This window comes from Coptis chinensis, chromosome 6 (assembly GCF_015680905.1).
Source record: "Coptis chinensis isolate HL-2020 chromosome 6, ASM1568090v1, whole genome shotgun sequence".
Classification (NCBI taxonomy): Eukaryota; Viridiplantae; Streptophyta; class Magnoliopsida; order Ranunculales; family Ranunculaceae; genus Coptis; species Coptis chinensis.
In genome coordinates, this window is record NC_141461.1 from 92,411,005 (window position 1) to 92,434,122 (window position 23,118).

Genomic DNA, 23,118 nt, shown 5'->3' on the forward strand with positions numbered 1-23,118 from the left:
TTCGATATCTCACGATATTTCGGTCCCATATCTCTGTCTCGTCACTCAGCCAATCCAGTTTAAACGTTTCTCAACTCTTTTTTTCATACTTCAATAAATATATATAAATACAAATTTTTCTTTCTCATTCCTCATTTCTCCACTGCCAGCAAAGCAAACTCAGGTACTCTCTCTTTATCAAATTGACGGAAACTCATGATGATTTATTTATTAATTAATTAATCAAGACTGGAAATGACTTTTTAGGTATTGGTCTGTTTCGATTGATTGATGGTAAAATAATATTTTATTTATTTATTAGAGTTTGTTTGTTTTATTTACTGTTGTTGTTGTTGCAGATAATCAGAGTGTAGATCGACAAAATGGTTTTCGAGATGAACGACAGGAAAAGTATGTGCCTGATCATTATTTATGTTTTTTCAATATTATTTCATAATTATAATGGATGCTTATGGTAATGGAATGGTTATTCTGGTGTTTAAGAATATATATATTTTTTATGTTTGCTATCTAAAAGGACTTGACTGAATGTGCTAAGTTGGTATCACATTTGGGTGGTTTTTATGTTCTAGCCAATAGTCTTCGCGACTTTATTTCTACGACACTTTTATAAAATGTACTAGTGAATAGCAATATCATTTGGTTGAATTCTTCCACCATATTTTTGGTACGGATTATTTATACTTCTTATATCTCTATTCAACTATGAAGGGAAAGGAAGCAGAAAATGTTGCAATGATATGGTTTTTGGTTGTATTTGAGGAGATTCACTGTAAGAAAATAGTGGGGAGAGAAAAAGAAAAACATCAAAGATTGTTGGAGAAGAAGAAATCTCAAAAGGGTTGAAGAGAGGAAAGTAAATATTAGATGTAATTTTTCTTTAGGATGGAAAAACCAAGATGGGAATTTCTGACTCTAGAACTCTCTGGGAGGGGCTATAAAAATAATAATAGAAGAAAGTAAGAAAAAAAAAAGAAACCTATAGATATCCAATCCTGAGGCCATAGTGCTGACTGCTGAGGCCTATGCCTCTTCCGATTAATGTGCTCTGACTCCTGAATGGGTGCACGGACCTTGAGGAATATGCTAGTGTGGCAATCCTGAGTGATAAGCGCTCTGCTAAACCTCTGCTCAGTACCTAATTTGTTGTATAGCACTCTCTATTAGGGTGCAGACTGGTGTCGTGATCTGACTAATGCTTGCTGCTGTGGTTCTCACCTGAAATAAGGACCCTGTTAGTTCTTTAGTATTTGTCGACTAATCCCCCCCTCGAGATGCCACCTCAAAACCTTCTTGAACTTGCCTTGGTATTTTGCATGATCCACCATTACACCAATTGGAAAATGCATGAAAGAAGGCGATATTAAACATACATATAGTCCTTCCCTAAAGTGAACAATAGCCATATCCATATTTGGAGGATACTCGTTCTTTAGGAGAGATCAATGTCAGTTTTACTTGTGTGACTTTGGCAAATTTCAATTGTTGAAGTTATTGAGTTTATGTGCAATCTTCTACTCATTAAGCTCTTATTAGAGTTTTGTGTTTGATTTATTCCAACATTTAATATAAAATAAATGTCTCTCTTTGCGTTCTTTTTCCTTACTTATTTTTGCCCATTTGACCTGATGTGTCCTTGTATATTCTTTTCCTTAGCAAGTTGCTAGTTCCAATTAGCCATCTTTAGGAGATTAGAATCTATAATGAAGCAGCTGAATGATAATATTATGTATCATTAAGATCTTCTTAGACTGAATGAAATAGTTGGAACTGATGATCAATTTCTCCCATAAAATAAAACTTTCATACTATATCCATTTCTTTTTAATCTATTGCAACTGATTAAGTTATACTTATCTGCCTCATAAGGTCGTGTTTATGATATAATATGTGGCTGTGGAGGTTTAGTGTTCCATTCATTTTTCTCAAGGAATCCTGTTTCCTTACCTTATGAGTGTAGGTTGGCATAAGCACAAAACACTTTAAGAATAACACAGAAATATATCTGAGTGGGATGAAGAACCAATTTTAGGGACGGCCCTTGGTTTAGTGACTTGATTTTTGTATTTTTTCTCCAATATCCAACTTGAAGGGTCTAAAATAAGGAGGAGATGTCATGGAGTTTTGGTTTTTGCAAAGACCTTAATGTTTTGGAGATTTGGAGATTGAAGACCTTGTCTCCCTCATGGGTAGGCTTGGCATTCTTCCCCAATTAGGAAGGCTCTAGATAGGCAAATGACAAGATAACAAGGATGGTAAATTCAACATTCTTGACCCGCTCTTTTTACTTTTCTATTTTTCTTGGATTCTATACAAATGAGTTTCATCTATTCCCTGCTTAATTCTCTTCCTTCTATTAATTATGGCAAAACAAAATTGAGGTGTTAAACTTCGTATAGACACCCTGTTACAAATCATTTATGTTTGATTTTCTTGAAGTGCTAGAGAACATAATAAAACATTTAAAGATTAAAATACACATAAAGCAAAAACACACGTACGCACACACACACACGTGTCTGTCTCTGAATCTTTTACTCTTTTTTTCTTGTTTAAGTTTGATTTCATGCATATACTGGAGCTCAAGATTTTAGGGTCAACTCTATTATTATCACATTAAATTTTAGTACTTGTTCTCTGTATATATTAACTACTGTTGCTGCTGCTGTTGGGTCTATCGCAAGCTTCTGATTGTAATTTTGTAATGAAACAGAGATCGGACTAGGCTTGACTGGTTTTGGCATATTTTTCTCATTTCTGGGAGTAGTATTCCTATTTGACAAGGGGCTTCTTGCAATGGGAAATGTAAGTCAATTGTTGCACCTTCTGCTCTTTGTTTATCTTCTGAGTTTATTTCTTTTATTCTATGCATATTATGTTCTGCTAATTTTTACCTAATGTCTACTTAGTGATTAACTCACTTTTGTTTGATACTTTATCAGATCCTCTTCTTGTCAGGGGTGATGATGACCATTGGACTTAAATCCACCATGCAGTTCTTCATGAAACGCCAAAATTACAAGGTTTAGTACTCTTGGTTCCCCTTTTGTTTTTTTTTGTTTTTTTTTTTTTTTTCTCATTTTTAATTAATTAAACAGGGTACCATATCATTTGGAATTGGCTTCTTCCTGGTCCTCATTGGATGGCCGATTATGGGAATGATCTTGGAAGCATATGGTTTCATTGTGCTTTTCAGGTCTAAAGCTTCTATCTTCTAAGTTTATTCCAAGTGTACGTGAGGAATTTTGATAGCTGACTTTGTTTTTCATTTGGCAGTGGCTTTTGGCCCACACTGGTTGTATTTCTGCAAAGGATGCCTATTGTTGGCTGGATCTTCCAACAGCCCTTTGTGACGTCGGTGAGAACCATTGAGGCTCAACTTTTTATTACTATCAAAGATTTAAAATAAAATGAAGTTGCATGTTTAGAACACCAAATACTGTCACGTGTTGATCAATGGGCCAGCATAATTGCACAATGATTTTGGTGTGAAGTCATGGGCATTTGCATTATGCAAAGTGTTTTTTCGGAGTTTTCTATCTCTTGCTATAAGCTTTACTACAAGTTCAGATATGTGATGGGTGGGAATTGTTATTAGAGTTTTGGAAATATACTGTGTAGAAAACAGCATTTTAACGTAAATATGCCTTCATTATTGCTTAATTATGGAGTGGGGACTATTTAGCAAGGCACAAGTCGTCACGTCCCAAACCAATTATATAGTATAGTTGGTCAGTATCAGGATATCACAGACTTTTACCGGACATGTGACTTTTCAATGACATAATGAACAATGAGTATGGCTCAGTAGTTATATAATTTTGCAAGTCTCTGGTTACTATCTATCACCATAGTTCAAAAAGTTTCTTTAATTAAGTACTCTGCTACTATGTTCTCATTTTATTTTTACCGTATTTTAACCGCAAAGGAAACTTAAAATACTGCAATAGTTTCATCTCGGTTGCGAACTTGGAATTTTTCCATTTGTCATCTGGTATGATCTCATCTTCATTTTAAGGATTGTTTGTTTGTTTGTGCAGTTCTTGGATAGGTACAGAGGCAGAAGGGTTCCTGTGTGATGAATTCGATTGAAACAGAGAAAATTAGCTGGACTACTCCTTGTATGATAAAAATTTCACGGATGCCAAAATTTTGATTTGGTTCACATCGTGGTAGTGAAAAGTGGTAGTTGATATGTTTGTTATCTGTAGCATTCACTAGTATTTGTCGTAATTCATCCTTTCTTTTATAGTATATTTGATTTTCTTCTGTGTCACCCTAGTTAGCCATACTATTCCCCAGTGTTCTCAACCTGAACTGTTCATGTATTAACACAACAATTAGGATGGAAACAGAAAATTTGATGTTGATCTTTACGTTTGTTGAGAGCTTGTGATTTAGTCTTAAAACCTGACAGTTCTACTGTTCAATCTTTTAACTGAATTCTATGGATTGCCTAGCTTTAATGGCTAAATCTATGGTGCGTGAGATGTATGGGATACGTAGGATTCTTGTCCACTCATTCTGCAAACTGGCAACCGGTAGAATAAGTTTACAAAAAAAGGGTAAAAAGGATTTATTCTTATTGCATGACTCCAGCAGTTTATCTCCCTCTCACTCGTCTAGTCGTCTCCGTTTTTTTTTTTTCTCTCTCTCTCCAACTCATGCACCTGAAATGCGAAACATGGTGATTAAATAGAGAGTTCTCATAATCAACTTGTAGCAATTGGAGTTTTTATTGGTCGAAAATTAGGAAATGTCGCTGGTGATTCTCCCAAATGCCAAGATCTTGTTCTTGGCCATGGTGCCTTGATCCTATTGTTTGCACAGTTGAATGAGCATGCTAAGCTTTCTATTCTTAGAAATGCCACTTGGACTTTATCAAATTTTTGCCACAGCCTCCGTTCGAACAGGTTGGATATCCACATAGTGACATATATTCTAGTAGATATTTTACTGTGGTGTAACTTATTTGTGATTACATTTGGGCAGACAAAGCCTGCACTCCCTGCTCTTGAGCGACGAGGAAGTACTGACAGATGCATGTTGGGCACTATCTTATTTGTCTGATGGTACGAATGACAAAATCCTCGGCTTATTGAGCTCTTGCTGTGAGTGTTGGATTTCAGTTAAGTTCTATTAAAAATATATCAACTGATGAATTATCTGCTTTCTTCTTCATATCGTTGATTGAAATTTGAACATCTACTGCATTCTTTCTTTCTCAGTCATCTATCGCCTAGTCAAATACGTTGACTAACAGCTTGAGATAGACTTAGTGACAGAGTGTGACTAAAATCAAAATTTTGAACTTCGTGTAACTAAACTCAAAATCGCACTAATATAGTGTGACATACTACAAAAAGACCCTATTTTTAACTTCTTTGAATCTTTACTTTGTTTTGTCTTTGATGATTTTCTTCTACTTTTTATAGGCTATAATCAACTTTCAAGCGCTTCCTTGCCTGTTGAGCTTGTTAACAAATAATCACAAGAAGAGTATCAAGAAAGAAGCTTGCTGGACCATTTCAAATATTACTGCGGGAAATAAGGATTAGATATAGGTACGGAATATATTCTCCTTTCACTATTCTATTATTACTCTATTTTGTCTGCTACTGTGAATTGGGATTTTTTTTTATCCTGATATTGTATGTTGGTTCAAGGACTTGGTAGGTGTGCTTCCACAACCGAAATCCTTTGAAATAAGATGTAATTTGAGTTTAAAACATTGCTGCCACTTCAAGACTGCAAAATTTTATAAGAGTTTATATTTTCTTTGTAAGGATTTTGGTCGTATAATTAGCACATAAAATCCTTGAATTAGGCTAAGTTTAGATTAAAACTTAATTAGGAATGTTACCTGAATTTTTAAGTGAAGAAACACAGTTGTTGCTTTTATACCTTCATTTGGTTGTGAAAGAAATGAAATGTGATGTGAACAAGGCCGGCAAAAGCTCTCCCGGCTTGGGGGGGTGCATGCGCTTTTAATTGCATAGAATATAAAACTTATCTTAAAAATATTCCTTTATTATTTAATTTAATCCATTCTTACGTTAATATATGTTGTTATTCTACAGACTGTAATTGCTGCAGATATTATTGGCCCCTTAGTTCGTTTGCTCCAAACTACTGAGTTTGATATTAAGAAAAAGGCTGCTTGGGCATTATCAAATGCTACTTCTGGTGGTGATCATAATCAAATCAAGTATATACATCTCAATTTTACATCTCTGCCTTTTTCTCAACTGGTATATTCTTAGTCCATTTGCACTGCACCATTTGGGTGATTTTGCAACCTTTGGGATTTCTTATTTGTAACATATATTGATTCATTAGGTAATTTTTCACACTTATTATCCGTTATCAATGTTTCTAACTGTTAGTAAGTATCTATTCAAATTCTTGAATTATTCTGTAACATTTATTGGATATTTAGTGACGCTTAGTAATGTGTGACAAAGCTAAACATCATGCTAAAAAAAAAAAAAAAAAAAGAAAAAAAAGCCCAAAAATCTAATCTAAAAAAAAACATATGCTAAAAAATAAAAATAGGAGTTTTTAGTTCTTCGCTGCTGCTACCATGTAATCTAATCTAAAAAGAGAAATATCACATATGCTAAAAATAAAAATAGGGTTTTGATTTCGTTGTTGCTGCCGCTGCTGCTACTAGGGTTTTGATTTCGGTAAGTCGTCTTCTCTCCTTCCTTTTGTTCTTCTTTTTTTGTTCGGTACAAGTTTCATGGTTCCCTGCTGGAGATTGTGAGATTTGATTGAATTAGGCTTGAATGCTTGATAGAATATAGTCTATTCAAATCTATATCGATGGAAATCGCAAAGCTTTGAATAGATCCATGATTTTTTATTCTCAAAAGAATCTAGAGGTTTAGCTTTTGGGTTAGTTTATCAAAAGCTTTAGCTTGATTAGATACTTGCTTGCCGAACTCAGGGTGTTCTTGCAAATTTGAAGAAGGGAATGGTACAACAATTACTTTTAGTTTAAGGGTTCAACCCTTATGGATGCACCTTGACCAATTTAAGGCTTAAAAAGTGGAGTAATTTCCTAGGTTGAGTGTTGCTATGTTATGGAAAATAATTTTCTATCCTTTATTAATGGTGTTGGTGTCTAGAAGAGGCACAATATACTTGATGTGAAATATGCCTTCAAAGAATGGGGCCTGCGTTTGATTGATCATTTGTTGGCGAGGTGATGCTGGAAATAGATGAGAGATCTATTTATCATGTTGGGTTTAGTGATGAGTTTTGCTGATTTAATTGTGTTCAAGATAATTGCTTGCTTTGTTTTGCTTTGCTTTGTATGACATACTGAAAGATTGTATGGAATTTGCTATTGGAGTTTTGTATGAAGTTTATTTTATATAATGTCTTTTATGTCAACTTCAATTTGAGAAGTGTTCACTTTTAATGGTGATCGAATAATAAAAAAAATGAATGGTATAGAGGGGTCTTTTGGTTTACACCTGTGTTGCATGGGTACGCTGATATTGGTGGCATGTCCCGTGTCGTGTCGTGTCGACACAGACACCGACACGATACAGATTCGTTGAGAGGCGTGGTTGTTTTCTGAGAGAGAGAGAGATTCACCTTATGAAGAAATGAGAAATGAGGAGAGGCATGGTTGTTGTGAAAGAGGAGAGAGAGAGGTCTAGGGTTTCTACTTTCTACTTTCTACCATGGCGGCTGTGCTAGTTTGAGAAGAAAACCTAAAGTTAAGGAAGACAATTACAAAATGGACAGTTTTAAATGAGCAGTGGACTTGGGCCTTTCTAGAATGGGTATTATATTCAAGATCTAAACTTTTACACCTTGGTTTCTAAAAAGCTAATGGGCTAATGGGCCTTATATTCAAGTAATAACTGTTTTAAATGGCTAATGGACTTTATATTCAAGTAATAACTATTTTAAATGGTTAATGGGCCTTATATTCAAGTAATAATTGTTTTAAAAGACTAATGGCCGGGCAATATCAAATAATTTAAAAAAAATATAAAATTAAAAATATTAGGCGTGTCCCCGTGTCTGACTATTTACAGCTTGCCGTGTCCAAATTGTTGTACCCGTGTCCAAATCGGACACTCGTACCCGTACCCATGCAATACAGGTTTATACCTTTGTCATTCATGTGTTCTTGGTAAGAGTCAAATGGAATCACACCATTCACATAAACTTAGGATCATCATGTAAGATACCATGTCAGGTGCATTCTCTAGTTTTTTTTTTTTTTGCTTTATTGCATTATTTTATTTGTTGACCTCATGTAGTTGACTATCCAATTTGCTTAATTAGGGAAGCATGTTATCACTTGAAATATTTCTAAATAGTAAACCTTAGCCTCAAAGAATTTTTTTTGTTTGTGGAACTTGCCTTGTTGCTGATTCTTGTACCTTAAGCTTGTTTCACCTCATTCATAACCAATTGATTCACTAGTGTGAACTATTGGTTAAAACTTAGTTTAGTACACGCTGCTCATCCTGAACTAAATTTACTATTTTATTGTGAACCATCCTACTATATGATTTGAACCTAGTTCTTTCTTACGCTCTTAGTTTTATAAGATTATGCTTTGAATTGATTGAAATATTAAAGACTGTGAAATTCTAATTATAAGAAGGTACTCAAGGAATGTTGGATTTCTTTCTTCTTTATATGTGTAAATGGTTGTTGTTAAAAATGTGTACCCCCTTGAGCTTTTAATGAGGGCATGATCCACCCTGATGTATTTTTGAAACTTATTCCCAAACAAACAACTATGATTGACAGGCTATGATTGCTTGTTTTGGAGTTTGAAGAATTGAAACATGGGTGTCGATGTTTGTAAAGTGAAGAATTGGTCTTCGTATGCTTGAGTTCGGGATAATACAAGTAATATCTCTCTCTCAACTATGCTGCCTTTCAAAGAATTCATTCTTTCATAATTTTGTAGGAATTAAGCAAGGCCCAGCAATATAGATGTGTAATGACTTTATATAAGCACGGTGGTTCTGAAAGGGCTATGCTGGTCTCATGGAGGATATGATGACTGGTGAAGTGGTGAGTATGTTTTCTGTGCTTTTGTATATTTTTTAATCATTTGGTCCTTGAATGTCTTTATGGACGCAAGTTAAAATCCTAGAGATAACTCTTTTGTCTGTACATGAGGTTGGCTAAAATGGTTTTTAGCTTTGACAACAACTAAGGAGTTAATAGTAGCATATTCACTACAAACAATGCCTGTTCGTGAAATGAGTTTCTGAGAAAATGTTTGTTCTCAGTCAAACTCACTCAAACCATATATGTACAAAACAGAAAAAATGCAACTGCGAAAGCAATCCATTCAAGCCTGCGTGTTTGTAGTATGCCTAAGCTTGGCATAGCATAGGTAATCTCTCTCTGCCTGTCTCCCTTTTACCTATTTGTTTTCTACTGCCTGACTTCCTTTTATTTATTTATATTGAAATATCCGATGAAAGGGACTTCTATGATGATACCATGCCAAAGTCATCCCCTGATACTTTGCAACTGCTGAAGGCGGAACTTTTGTACAATTGATGGTATTTAGCTACTCTGGTTTGAAACCAGCGCATTTCTGGTTTGAATGCATAAGCTTTTTGCGTCTGGTTTTAGTGGTACTTTCATTCTAGTGGCCTTTAGATTGCTTTTGAGCTTGTATGCACTCATGACAAGAATAGACTAGGTCCCATGCATATAGTGAGGTTACACATTTAATATGTTTTGACAATCATATTAGCATATCCTGAATAGTAAGCATTAAAGGTCTATCTTGACTTTATTCCTAAAATCATTTTTGTTTTTTGCAGGTAAGGATAGGGAATCATCTTTGTTTTTTGCATACCAACACTTCATAGCCCTTTGCTAGGTGCAGTCCATGTTGTGATGGTTTATGCTCTTGTGAATATTTTTTATCTGCCATGTGAAATTATCCTAGCTACTGGCTTTTACATTAGTATGTTAGGATGGTCTACCCAATCAGTAGGCGTGCATCCTGAGTTCCGCTATAAAACAGAGTTTCAAAGCCACTAGCCCGAGGTATTATCTTCTCAATTACACCTCATAAGAATCTGTATGAGTACACACTATTGTGCTTGTTGGATTTTAATGCTGTGATCCCCCATTTAATAATGTTTTTCTTTTCTGTAATTCAGTTCGACTACCTCTAGAGCTTGGAAATAGAGGAGAAAATCAACAAGATAAGATGGTGCTAGACAGCTAACAGTTCCTTGTTTCTTTTCTCTACTAATGATAAAACAATTAAATCTTGGAAGGTATACTTTATGGATTTGATAAGCACCACAAGTTTTTCTTTTCGGAAGTAGCATCTTGCATAATGCTGACACATATTCTTTGGAAGTCTTGAGTTCTGTGGATAGCTATTCCCTTAACTATTTGGTATTATCTGGTTTGAAGGTACATTTATTTATTTTTTGACCAAAGTCCTAAATTTGAATATATGTTAAAAGCATTCTCCCCTGCCCCTTAACATGTCAAGTTGTTTTCCTCTTCTCTCTCTTTAATTTGGTATTCTGATTTTGCAGGTGCCACCACCTTGACATTCAGTGTTATCAGCCACAAATATTTTGGAAGCTTTTGCAGTTCAAGAACCAATTGAGTACAAGAGAAACTTCAAAGGCTCATTTAATACCTTGGCTATCATTGCATTGTATGGTGGTATACATCATGAAGTTGTTGTATAGTCTTTGGTGGACTTGTTAATCACTTATTGAGGTGGATGATAAGATAATAATAATTTATGTTTCTTTCTTTCTATATCTTCGTATCTTCACCGCGTTTTCAGTTTTTGATAATTTTCTCCATTCTAAAGCAGTTGGATGCTTGGGAATTTTGGTCAATAGGGTTGATGGGGGGGGGGGGGGGTACAAGTAGTCGAGTACTATACAACTAGAAGGCAAGTAGTAAGTACTGTTTCACAATCTTTATCAATTACAAAGTTTTATATATTGGTTTCTTTCTAACAAGGTATGTTTCCTTGATTTTCAGGCACCGTATATAATACCAATATTTTGTTAAGTGTTCAATAGCATCTGTAAACGTCTTTGAAAGAGTTGGATCTGTCAACCACTTAATGCAGTTGTCATGGCACCTAGTCCTACACTCGAGGTTAGTTTTTCATTGTAATTGGACCCAGTTCTCCATCAAGATGGATAAAGTTCCATTATACACATTGCTTACATGTCAAATCTGTTATTCACTTGTATGTAAACCAACAAATATGGTTTTTCCTAGGTGCACTCATCATCAATGAATCAAGAGACAGTTCTTTTTTGTTTGGACATGTTAAGGTTGTCCCACCCATGTGTACACATGTGTTCATAAGTTCAATGCAGTGCTCAGGGGATTGAGTGCTTAAATTCTGCCTGCAAACAATTACTTGAGAGCCTCACCGTTACTATGATATATGACTGAGTACCCCATGTACGGTTTCGGTTTTAAGAGTTTAAATTAGGCACAAATTTACTTTAGCATACTCTACTTATCAGTTTAGTGTCTGGTAATTAAAAGCACGAGGGTCTGATCACTTTGGATTTGTTAGCCTGAGTTTTCTGCTCTAACCATGCTTAGAACTCGAGTGTTGTGTTCTTATTTGAGTTTTTCTCTTAGCAGATCATTCTTTGCTTTACATACAGTTTAGTTACTGGATATGGATGGTGCTTCTGTGTTGGAACAATTACGTAGGATTTTGAGGATGAAAGTAGAGCTGTCACGTTTGGCAGACTCAAATTTGTGCATATTAAAAATCAGACATACTTTGGAGAAACTCATTCTTCATAATTACTGTAAGTTTCTTTAATAATTCAATCCAAACTTTTATTATTATTATTATTATTATTATTATTATTATTATTATTATTATTATTATTAGTTTCTCATTAATAATTTAATTCACTGTTTTAGGATAGTGGATATTTTTGAATAGGCTTTTCTTAGTTTCCTGTCCTTGTAATGGATGTTTTCTTCTAATGTGTATAAAGGGATAATTTGAAGAAATGTACTAAGTTAAATTCAGATCTTGGGTTTAATCACTTGCTTCTATATCTTCCCTAAGTGAGGTATGTTATAGCTCTTTAGGTTTTATATTGTCATTCATCAAATGAGCATATATACAAACTCACTAGTTAAGTCTGTTTCAAGTGTTGGAAATCATTTTTTTTAATCACATTTATGTATCAACCCTGCATGGAATCTCATATAACCTTGTTGTCAGTTTGTCTAATGACCACACGCCATACTTGCCATGATCAAACTGATGGATAGTAGGATTATATTGATTTATTTTCCCATCTTTAGAGCAATGAGATTCTGAGAGATTCAATATAAGTTGCATACTAATTTTGTGTAGCGACTTATGTAGACTAATATTAACCCTCGCAATTTAGACTAATATTAACCCTCGCAAGTGTACAGTACGAGTTTTTTTTTTTTTTTTTTTCTTTGGGAGATTAGAAAGGATAGACAATGAGGCACTCAAGTGAATTTTTTAAATCCCCAGCCACACCGACTCAAAACTTTGCTACACTCAGGGATAATATTTTGAAACATAAAATATCACATTGGTGACCTAGAGTGAAGATGGGTGGAGAATTTTTTTGCATGGACGCCTCATGAAACTGTCCAACAACAGTTTCTGGTTAGAAAGCAACTTAATTGTATTTCATTTTCAGTAAGGAGTGAATAGGATTTAATTTAATAAACTTCTGAACGTTGAACACTAGTTCTTCTTTACATTTTTCAATAGTTTTTGCATTGGGCAAGAACTGTTGTGTAATCTTACTCAAATAGTATGGAGCTATTTAGAGAAGATGAGAATAGTTTGTCAACTTGAACACCAAATAAAGAGCAAGGAGCAAAGACATTATATATAAGTTTGCAGTTTTGCCCCTATCTTTTTGCTTTTGCTGTAAAAGAAAAATTCAATTCATCCGTTATCTGGAATTTACAACTAGGAAATGGTTGGATCATGCAGGTTGCATGCTCAATAGTTAAACTGGTTTTGCGGAACAATGCTCTGACTAGTTTGAATGGGATTGAGACTTTGAAGTCGATTGAAGGGCTTGATCTTTCTTACAATGTTATTTCCAATGTGTCAGAGTTGGAGATCCTCGCTAGCCTCCCATTTCTTCAAAGTTTGTGGTTGGAAGGAAACCCCATTTGTTGTGCCCCATGGTACAGGGCGCAAGTTTTTAGCTTGTTTGCTCATCCTGAAAAAGTAAGTACATGCTAATCTCTCTACTTTGGGGCATCAGATCATTCACTTAGTCACTTCTCACTTTTGCTTAACCATTGTCAAATATGGGTAACCCAGATAGTCATTTTGTACTTATTTTTGACGGATTGAGCAGGTGTAATATTTGAAGCATGGGTCATTTGATTTAATCAAATCTCATGCTCCTAATGTAACTTGGTCCTTTCCGTGATTGAATGACTTATCTGAAATTAGGTGAAAGAGGAATCACAACTAGAAAATCTTGGAAGAGGCAAATTGTTATTGCAAGCAAGCTGAAAAGACCTGCTGGATTTGGTTTTTATTGCCCTGCTATAGACAATGATGAAGATGAGGGAACTCTCACCAGAGACAGGGTTAGTGACTATTCTAATTGAAATTGGGTTAATTTGACTCATTGAATAACAAGGGTCAGCACATGAAAGCCATGTTTCTCAACATGTGAACAATTATATGGGGTCATATGCTGGCGACTTGTTTTTCCCCCTCTCATGTCATCCACACTAATATCTGAGCTATCTAACAACTTTCTCTTTATGACAGAAAAAATTGTCCCAAGGAGGAGGTCTATTCTTTCCGAGGCTGTTGAGCAAGATTCAGGCTCATGCGAAAGTGAAATCCGAAGCAGGGAGGAAAATGTCGTTTCTGATAGTGAAGCAGAAGTAGCTGGCGTAATGAATAGAGTGGAGTTCATGAAGAAAGAGTATTCTGTTCTTTGGCTGCGGGAGTTTAAGGATTGGATGGACCAGACTTCTGAAAGTTTAGTGAGTAGCAAACATTCAGGTTTCACTGGCCCTGCGAAAGAAAATTATACAAGAAGTAGAAGATGCCATAGGCAACTTGGGGAAAGTTCAAAAGATGTCGTGGACACCGTTCAAGCTTCAGGAGAGGAGAACCGCACAGACGTTCTGGATTCTGCCAATTCTGTTGAAGATATTTCTATAGGTTCTCATGACCATAACAACTTCGACTTAGTTGGTGAGGTGGCTTTAAAGTCCTCAACAGCTGAGTGTAAAGGAGATTCCGGACCACATGTAGAAAATAGGGAAGTTAATTTTAAACAGGTGCAAGTAGAAGTTTGCTCGCAAGAAGGATTTAATTGTCTTCCTTTGGCAAAGGAACCCCTTCCTGATTCTTTGACAGCCCAAAGAGGTATGAAAAATGTGGAGGTTAGTCCAACGCTGGTGACAGCTATTGACGAGATGATGGAGTCGCACCACTTATCTTCCTCTTACCCCAGGTCTCCTCCGCATTACCAGGAGGATATACTACACCGCCGCTACAACTTAGAGGAAGAATTTATGCAGCTCTCAGTGGAATCTAAAATGAGAGAGGCTAAGGAATGTACGTACGTGTGAAAAGATCGAATTGGTATCTAATCAATTTGAGGGTGAGTTTCAGAGCCCATCTGCAATAATAGGCTCGCTAGCATTTCTTGTAAGTTGTACAATATTCAATAATACATTAATAGAGAGCTTGAGCTTCTCATGTACCACCTGTTAAGGGACCTCCTATTCCGAGTCGACCAAACATGCATGACGACTGCTCACACGAATGCTCATAGCACCCCAGACATGTATGGCGACTGCAAAGACTACTACTCATAGTAACCCCAGACGAATGCTCGCAGCACCCCCAGACATACGAACACCACCCACTCATCAAAATCAGTTCAACACCAATGACCCATCACCTGACACACTCATCATTGCTACCATTAACATCAGTCGTTGGGCTATAAAATTTTCAAACATATATCATGTAATTTATGAAATCACATCAGAAACATGTCTCCTGTAAATAACAAAGTTCCTTAACTCTATATACATAGCCAAATCATACATAGAAAACGTAAAACATAAAAGGACCCAATATCATAAAACACAGTATTGTGCAATATATTTTATTTGACACGTGAAAGAATGAAAATAAGATGTATTGTGATATTTCCAAAACCTCATGGCCTCCCTTGATTAATAATGCATATTTTCAATCTCTTTTTCACATCATGACCTTTACTGTTGACTGAAAAGTTGATAACCTAAAAACAATGCAGTTTTCGTGTTGCTTTCTCCGTGTTTTTATTTTCTTTGCACCACTTCGCCTAACACATAAAACACACGAAATAGATGAAACCAATAAGGCACAGCCAAGCACATCTGGTTACTCCTATGGTATATCCATGATATATTCCTAATTCCTTCCATGTACATCACCTTGTTTGCATAAATCTATAAGTATATGCATGTGTGTGTTCACTTAGCTCTCAACTGCATGTACGTGTGCTGTAGTAATTATTATTAATGGGTCAACTCCACGAAGAAAAACCACCCATGCAGACCGAACCTCAAAAGATGAATGAAGATGACAAAATAAACAACTCCATCAACAACAAACCTCTGCCGTTCCTTAAGCTATTGAGCTATGCAGACTTCCTGGATTGGATTCTTATGATGTTGGGGACCTTAGGTTCCATTGTTCATGGTATGGCCCAACCCATCGGTTACTTGTTGCTTGGCAAGGCTCTTAATGCTTTCGGTAACAACATCAAAAATAGTGATGCTATGGTTAAAGCTCTCTACAAGGTACATATACGTGCGCACTACTTCTTATATATATATGCTCATGCTTAGTTAATTACGTACTCCAGCTAACTTGTTAACAGATTTAATTATGGAAAAGAGTGGTTGTTTTATGTATTCAATTGTTGAAGCTCTGATGTGTTCTATATATGCATGTAAGCTCGAGTTAAGCCAACTTGTTATATATGACTTCTGATCTTTGTCGTCAAGTCTTTCAGGTTGTTCCCTTTGTATGGTATATGGCCATCGCGACATTTCCTGCTGGGATACTGGGTGAGTTTTGCTCTAATGCTAGTAGCGCGCTAGATTCTGCTTCGTTTGAATTTGAGATAGAGTACCCTTTTAGTTATATATTTATGGAGCTTCTATACTGGTGTCTATAAGCTTTGGACACAGAGAGTTTGTTGAATTTACTGTGTGTATTATTGCATTCCGTGGCCAACTGCCAATACTTATTTTGCAGAGACCGGATGTTGGATGTATGCTAGTGAACGACAATCAACTCGTCTGAGACTTGCATTCTTTAGAGCTATGTTAAGTCAGGATATAGGGACTTTTGATACAGATTTAACGACTGGAAAGATAATTGCTGGGATGACTAGCCACATGAGTGTCATCCAAGATGCCATTGGCGAGAAGGTACAAGGAACCACAACATTAGTTCATGAATATATAGACTATCATCCACATACCTGACATATATTTTCTATATATGATTTTAATACTGCAGATTTATTATATAAAGTACAATGGCGTCTGTACCAAAAATTACAGGAACATTGAGTGACAGTATGTTAATTTTTATTCTGCCATGTTTTCACTTTCACCTTATCAGATATGTAATGAATCGCTGACTTCTACAAAAAAAAAAATTAAAAAAAATAAATAAATAACAAATTTACGTTGGGAGCCTAAAAACATATTCTGAAGCCTGAAAACTTCAGAATTAATATTTTAAATTAAGCAGTGTTACTGACAACATCCAGAATGCGAGCTGATCCCTCCTTTGTTAACACACGTCTTTCACTCCTTTGACACACTTTCAGGGAAGCAGAATATGTGAGACACGCTTAACAGAGTGCAAATTTGAATCCCAAGCTTATGTATTTCCATAAAAAGAATGTAAAATGCTTAGTTGCCAACCACCATAGGTCAAATTACTGCTGATATATTATATATTTCCAGTATCGTAAGTGCTTCAACAATTAATTGTAAGTGTGTTTATTGTTCCTACTTGACAGATATTTGTATAATTTTTCTCTGTCAGTTGGGACATTTCCTGTCGAGTTTAGCGACATTCTTTGTGGGAATATTGATTGCTTTTATCTGCTGTTGGCAAGTCGCTTTGCTTACCTTGTTGGTGGTTCCTATGATTTCTGTCATTGGAGCCTCCTACGCTAAGAAGATGAATGCCATTTCAACAATGAGAATCATATATCTATCAGATGCTACTTCTATGGTGGAACAGGTGCTGCTTATGATCTAACTTCTTAGAGTTTAACACATTTAAAATGGAAAATAGAAGGCATATTTGATGGCGTTGCCCATTAAAGGCCTCAAAACTGGTTCAATTCCATAAAAGAAAGAGGTTCTTATTTGTAATGCATTACTTGTTTGCAGTGCCCCTCAAAGACTGTATTTCTGTTTTGATTTGGTTCACCGTGTTTTTCTCTTCAAGGCAGTCAAGTAAAGTACAGAGATCTTAGGGTTAAATCAGTTCCACAACTTCAGGACATTGCATTGATGTCTAGCATTTCTTTAAGATATATACCAAATTTACCAAGAAAATGAGAAAGACATCCTGGTTGCCTGTCTTGCAGACAATATCTCAAATCAAAACTGTATTTGCATTTGTTGGAGAGCATTCAGCAATAAATTCCTTCTCAGAGTGCATGGAAAAACAAGTCAAGCTGAGCAAAAGAGAGGCTTTGATAAAGGGAATTGGAACAGGCATGTTTCAATCAGTAACCTTCTGTTCTTGGGCTTTAATGGTATGGATTGGAGCAGTTGCTGTCGCTGCCAAGAAATCACGTGGAGGGGACACAATAGCTGCAGTGATGAGCATTCTCTTTGGTGCTATGTATGTACATTAACTCGAGTATGCCTTTCTAGTCCTGCCTTTTGACAAGTTATATCTCTTGATTTTGCTATTGCGCTGCATAGGTAAACAGACACCTGATATTACATGAAAAATAAATAATTATCTTGTTTACTAACACATAAGATTGAAGGTCAATATGATATATTTGGCTTGGGTTCATTTTGACTAACTGGGCTCGTCTTTCAGACTTGTATTCGATTGTACCACTACTTACAATCAAAACTCTATGCAACAGATTTTGGAAGTACAAGAATAGTTATATCAATTATCAAACACATGGTGAAAGACAAATAAGCTCTAACAAACACTTTCCGAGAAATGCAATATAAGAGACTTTAACCTGCTATGTAATTTTCCAGTCCTTCACAATTACTATAGACTATTGTTTTCCCTTGAAACTTACAATGAACCCTACTAACTTGCAGATCTCTTACTTATGCTGCCCCGGATATGCAAATCTTCAACCAGGCAAAGGCTGTAGGAACTGAAGTCTTTCAAGTGATTCAGAGGAAACCAACTATAAACTATGAAGCAAAAGGAACAACACTTGAGAATATCAAAGGGAGTATTGATATACAAGGAGTGAGCTTCGCTTATCCATCTCGCGAGGAAAAGATGGTTCTTCAGGGTTTCTCCTTGTCAATCCCAGCTGGCAAGGTGGTGGCTTTAGTTGGTAGTAGTGGTTGTGGAAAGAGCACTATTATCTCACTGGTTGAGAGGTTCTATGACCCATATAGAGGTTTGATGTTCTTTCCTGCTAGTTTGAGGCTTATGACCCATTCTATATTTTGTATGTGTTCATGCAATTTGACATGGATGCCTTCTGACCTTGTCAAAAGACTGATAAGAAGAGAAAGCTGCTTATTACAGGTGATATTTTCATCGACGGCCACAACATCAAGGATATGGATCTGAAGTTCCTTAGAAAAAACGTAGGAGCAGTTTCCCAAGAGCCATCACTCTTTGCTGGCACCATTAAAGATAATATTAAGGTTGGTAACATGTATGCGGATGACAAACAGCTTGAGGAGGCAGCATTGACAGCGAATGCACACGCTTTCATAGCCCAACTTCCAAATCAATACTCTACAGAGGTTAGCTGCCTTAACTGATTCCTTCTTTGACACTTTACATCATAACTTCGAAAAAAGTGTAGGAAATGGTATTTTATGGCAACCAGAACGCTTTCATTGGCATTCCTTGGTTTTAAGTTACCATTGGTAATTAGATGCCTACATCAATTGCTACTAAGAAGATCAAACCGTAAACACATCCTCGATCAAGTCTTAATTCAAATTGACACTCCTAACACATCCAAAACACTTTACCAGATATGCGAAATGAAATGACATGATTCTAACAAGCAAATAGATCATAGGAGATAACTAACAACAAAACCATTTTTTTTTTGCTCAAAATAATGTCTTCAGTTTTCAAATTTCACTTGAACTATCACCTTCAGTCTGACCTTCTTCGATGCCAACTTAGTTACATGATGCTTTTTATATAACTAAACTAGCCGGTGCCAAACAAGAGAAAAATAAAATTTACACTGCTGTTACTTTATAATGATATTTGCTACACTAGCAAATGACCTCTTTCACTTTACTATCCAACTGACAAGTTTACGAGAAAATGAATTTTCTAAAGTACAGTTTGACACAGTATATCTTCTCTTTGCTACTTATTTCCTTTTTGTCGACAAGAACTCGTAAGTTTACACGAAATATTATGAGCCTTGTTCTTACTAAGTATAGACTCTGGCTAACGGACCAATTTTAGGTAGGGGAGAGGGGAGTCCAATTATCAGGCGGACAGAAACAGAGAATCGCAATAGCGAGAGCAATTCTAAAAGATCCTCCTATTCTTTTGCTTGATGAAGCCACAAGCGCACTTGATTCAGATTCAGAGAGGCTGGTTCAAGATGCTCTTGAGAAGGCCATGCAAGGCAGGACTGTCATTTTGATTGCCCATAGAATGTCAACTGTTATTGGTGCCGACATGATTGCCATAGTGGAGAACGGTCAAGTTGCAAAGACAGGTACCCACAGCGAATTGTTAGATTCCAGCAACTTCTACCATAAATTATTCAGCATGCAGAATCTCTCCGTAGGATCTGAGTCTAGGTTAGTGAATACATGCTTTATTCCCTTACAAACCATCAAAATAGAGAGAAGAAAAGACTAAGTTGTAATGTTGAATGATAGGGACTCGACCAGGGGAGAACCCATAAACGTCGGACATGAGCCTGCAACCCAAGGCATTGAGCAAGCAGGGGAATCTATAGGAGATAACCAGTTAAGAGATTCGCCCATAGAAGAGATACAGAAATATAAAAGTCAGACAGTTTCGTTCTTCCGAATTTGGTTTGGACTGAATGAGGCTGAGCTTGGGAAGACTGCAATTGGCTCGCTCGCAGCAGCCCTTTCAGGCATCTCAAAGCCCTTTTTTGGGTTTTTCATCATAACGATAGGAGTGGCATACTACAAGCCAGATGCAAAGCAGAAAGTAGGATTGTATTCGGCCATCTTCTGTATAATTGGATTGCTTTCATTAGTCACGCACACCTTGCAGCATTACTTCTATGGCATAGTTGGAGAGAAAGCCATGACTAACCTAAGAAAGGCTTTATATTCAGGTACAGAACACTTCTTATGAGTTCTTCAGTCGCGCTTTCTAGTATTTATAGTTTTGTTGTCAAATGTTATGGAACTTCATTTGAACTATCCAGGAACATGTTATGTTTTATAGCATCTATTTCCTTTCTTGCAGCTGTGCTAAAGAATGAGTTAGCTTGGTTTGAGAAACCTGAGAACAGTGTGGGTACACTTACGTCGCATATCATCAGTGACACCTCCTTGATCAAAACCATTATCTCTGATCGTATGTCTGTCATTGTCCAATGCATTTCCTCTATAGTAATTGCAACCACAGTTAGCATGATTGTCAACTGGAGAATGGCCCTAGTAGCTTGGGCTGTCATGCCTTGCCACTTCATTGGTGGTCTAATCCAAGCAAAGTCCGCTAAAGGATTTTCAGGTGACTTTGCTGTTGCTCATCAAGAAATTGTTTCTCTCGCTTCTGAATCTGCAAGCAACATAAGAACCATTGCTTCATTTTCCCATGAAGAACATATACTTGAGAAAGCTGTCCTCTCTCTGGAGAAACCAATGAGGAGAAGCAGGATAGAGAGTGTTAAGTATGGAATTATTAATGGGATTTCAATCTGCTTATGGAACATTGCCCATGCAGTTGCCTTGTGGTACACAACTGTATTGGTGGAAAGGAAACAGGCCTACTTTGAGGATGGAATAAGATCGTACCAAATATTCTCACTCACAGTGCCTTCAATAACAGAGCTCTGGACATTGATTCCCACTGTCATCTCTGCCATCAGTGTACTAACGCCTGCATTCCATGCTCTCGACAGAAAAACTGAAATCGATCCTGATATACCTGAAAATCCAAATTCCGAGAGGATCAAAGGTAGAACTGAGTTCGAAAAGGTCAGTTTTAGCTATCCAATGAGGCAAGAAGTGACTGTTCTAAACAACTTTAGTCTGGCAGTTGAAGCTGGATCAAAAGTTGCTCTTGCTGGACCCAGTGGAGCAGGAAAATCCTCAGTTTTGGCACTTATACTGAGATATTATGATCCCACAAAAGGAAGAATTCTCATCGACGGGAAGGATTTAAAAGAATATAATCTGCGATGGTTGAGAAGGCAAATAGGGTTGGTTCAGCAAGAGCCACTTCTTTTCAGTTGTTCAATTAGAGACAATATTTGCTATGGGAATGAGGGTGCATCTGAAACTGAAATAACTGAGGTGGCATTGGAAGCAAACATTCACGAGTTCATTAGCAACTTGCCTCATGGGTATGATACAGTTGTGGGAGAAAAGGGCTGCCAACTTTCTGGAGGACAAAAGCAGAGAATAGCAATTGCTAGAACACTACTCAAAAGGCCTGCTATTTTGCTACTAGATGAAGCAACAAGTGCACTTGATACAGAATCTGAAAGGATGGTAATGGATGCTTTGAGCTCATTTGAACAGAACAATTCCGGTTGGTCATGTAGAACCACACAGATTACAGTTGCTCATAGGCTTTCTACGATAATGAAGTCCGATACCATTGTGGTCATGGAAAAAGGTGAGGTCGTGGAAATGGGTTCCCACTCAACCTTACTTGAATCCTCTGAGGGGATCTACTCAAGGTTCTTCCATCTTCAGAGCTTAGTACCTAGTTAAGTGACATGCAATAACACGGCTTTCTTGAAGCATAGAATGCAGACGCATCCAGAAATATATATGATATAGTACTAATTTTATGTTCAAATTCTATTTGAATACGAAATGTAGAAAGTACCTGCAGAAATATCTGATTAGAAATTCGGCTTGTAGTACTCTCAGAAATTCATATTGTAGTTTATTTAAATAAATACATACACAAGAAAAGATGGCAAGAGCGTGCATTGGAGTTCATTGTATATCCTTCGATCTATAAATTCTATGTCTTCACTCGGGAAAAAAAGTCTCATATGCATTAAATTAAATATATAATATAAGATTAGAAGAAGGAAACACATATATACTCACAATTGTGAATCAACCAACAAGTGAAATTGTGATTGCAGGCACTAAAACAAATGACTAATACAATAATCAGGGGAGTTTCTTTATGGAGCACTACCAGACCAAGCTTTATCAGCTGTGTCATTTGAGAACCTACTACAGAGTTGATTAGTCTGGCTTGTAACTCGTAGGTTTAATGGCATGTAACAAGCTCACCTCTCTGTAATTCTTTTCTGGTTCTAATACAATACCTACTTGTGTGCAAAAAAAGAGACTAATACAATAAGATGAACAGCAAAAAAAAAAGTGAGATTCAGTGATTAGTACTTGTGCGTACACAATATAATGAACTATGGATGACCAATAACCTTCAGTATCTATGGAAGCTACGTGGAGTTTTGTTAGCTTCATATTCTTGTCCTTCCTAGTTCCTTCTATGCTGAGGCCGGACGGGAGTGGGGACTTGTGGTGGTTGAAACGTACTATTGGATTGTTGTCCATTTCAAAATTTGCCACGTAATGTTTGGGATGTGGAAGTGATGATCGACATCACAAGAATTGTTTTATAGGAAATAGGTAATCCGGAGGTGGATATCCCTAGATAAA

At 36.5% G+C, this 23,118-nt stretch overlaps 2 protein-coding genes and 1 long non-coding RNA gene across 5 annotated transcripts; 2 read left to right on the forward strand and 1 right to left on the reverse strand.

The window, feature by feature from the left end:
• Positions 1-88: 88 nt before the first annotated feature.
• LOC147495462 (vesicle transport protein GOT1-like) lies at positions 89-13,614 on the forward strand. Its single transcript, XM_086564131.1, has 19 exons — positions 89-246; positions 339-390; positions 2,714-2,805; positions 2,943-3,023; positions 3,099-3,196; positions 3,277-3,358; positions 4,041-4,913; positions 4,993-5,128; positions 5,436-5,564; positions 6,081-6,208; positions 8,782-9,551; positions 9,819-10,047; positions 10,164-10,425; positions 10,554-10,743; positions 10,844-10,931; positions 11,017-11,136; positions 11,641-11,813; positions 13,001-13,243; positions 13,475-13,614. The coding sequence occupies exons 2-7, from the start codon at positions 363-365 to the stop codon at positions 4,077-4,079; spliced, it is 420 nt and encodes a 139-aa protein (XP_086420257.1). The 5' UTR covers positions 89-246; positions 339-362; the 3' UTR covers positions 4,080-4,913; positions 4,993-5,128; positions 5,436-5,564; positions 6,081-6,208; positions 8,782-9,551; positions 9,819-10,047; positions 10,164-10,425; positions 10,554-10,743; positions 10,844-10,931; positions 11,017-11,136; positions 11,641-11,813; positions 13,001-13,243; positions 13,475-13,614.
• Positions 13,615-15,377: 1,763 nt separating this feature from the next.
• On the forward strand, positions 15,378-22,427 carry LOC147495463 (ABC transporter B family member 14-like). 3 transcript variants are annotated; one of them, XM_086564127.1, is made up of 10 exons: positions 15,378-15,843; positions 16,059-16,113; positions 16,304-16,479; positions 17,108-17,308; positions 17,661-17,920; positions 18,367-18,680; positions 18,812-19,035; positions 19,724-20,067; positions 20,149-20,579; positions 20,714-22,427. In XM_086564127.1, the coding sequence occupies exons 1-10, from the start codon at positions 15,562-15,564 to the stop codon at positions 22,186-22,188; spliced, it is 3,762 nt and encodes a 1,253-aa protein (XP_086420253.1). In that variant the 5' UTR covers positions 15,378-15,561; the 3' UTR covers positions 22,189-22,427. The 3 variants fall into 3 exon arrangements, with proteins under 3 accessions (XP_086420253.1, XP_086420254.1, XP_086420255.1); XM_086564128.1 differs by lacking the exon at positions 17,108-17,308; XM_086564129.1 differs by lacking the exons at positions 15,378-15,843; positions 16,059-16,113; positions 16,304-16,479 and having other exon boundaries at positions 17,174-17,308; positions 17,461-17,920.
• LOC147495464 (uncharacterized) lies at positions 20,889-23,007 on the reverse strand. Its single transcript, XR_015197509.1, has 3 exons — positions 22,881-23,007; positions 21,265-21,397; positions 20,889-21,028 (listed from the first exon to the last, which is right to left on the reverse strand). It is a non-coding gene; the product is annotated as an uncharacterized LOC147495464 (long non-coding RNA).
• Positions 23,008-23,118: the final 111 nt, after the last annotated feature.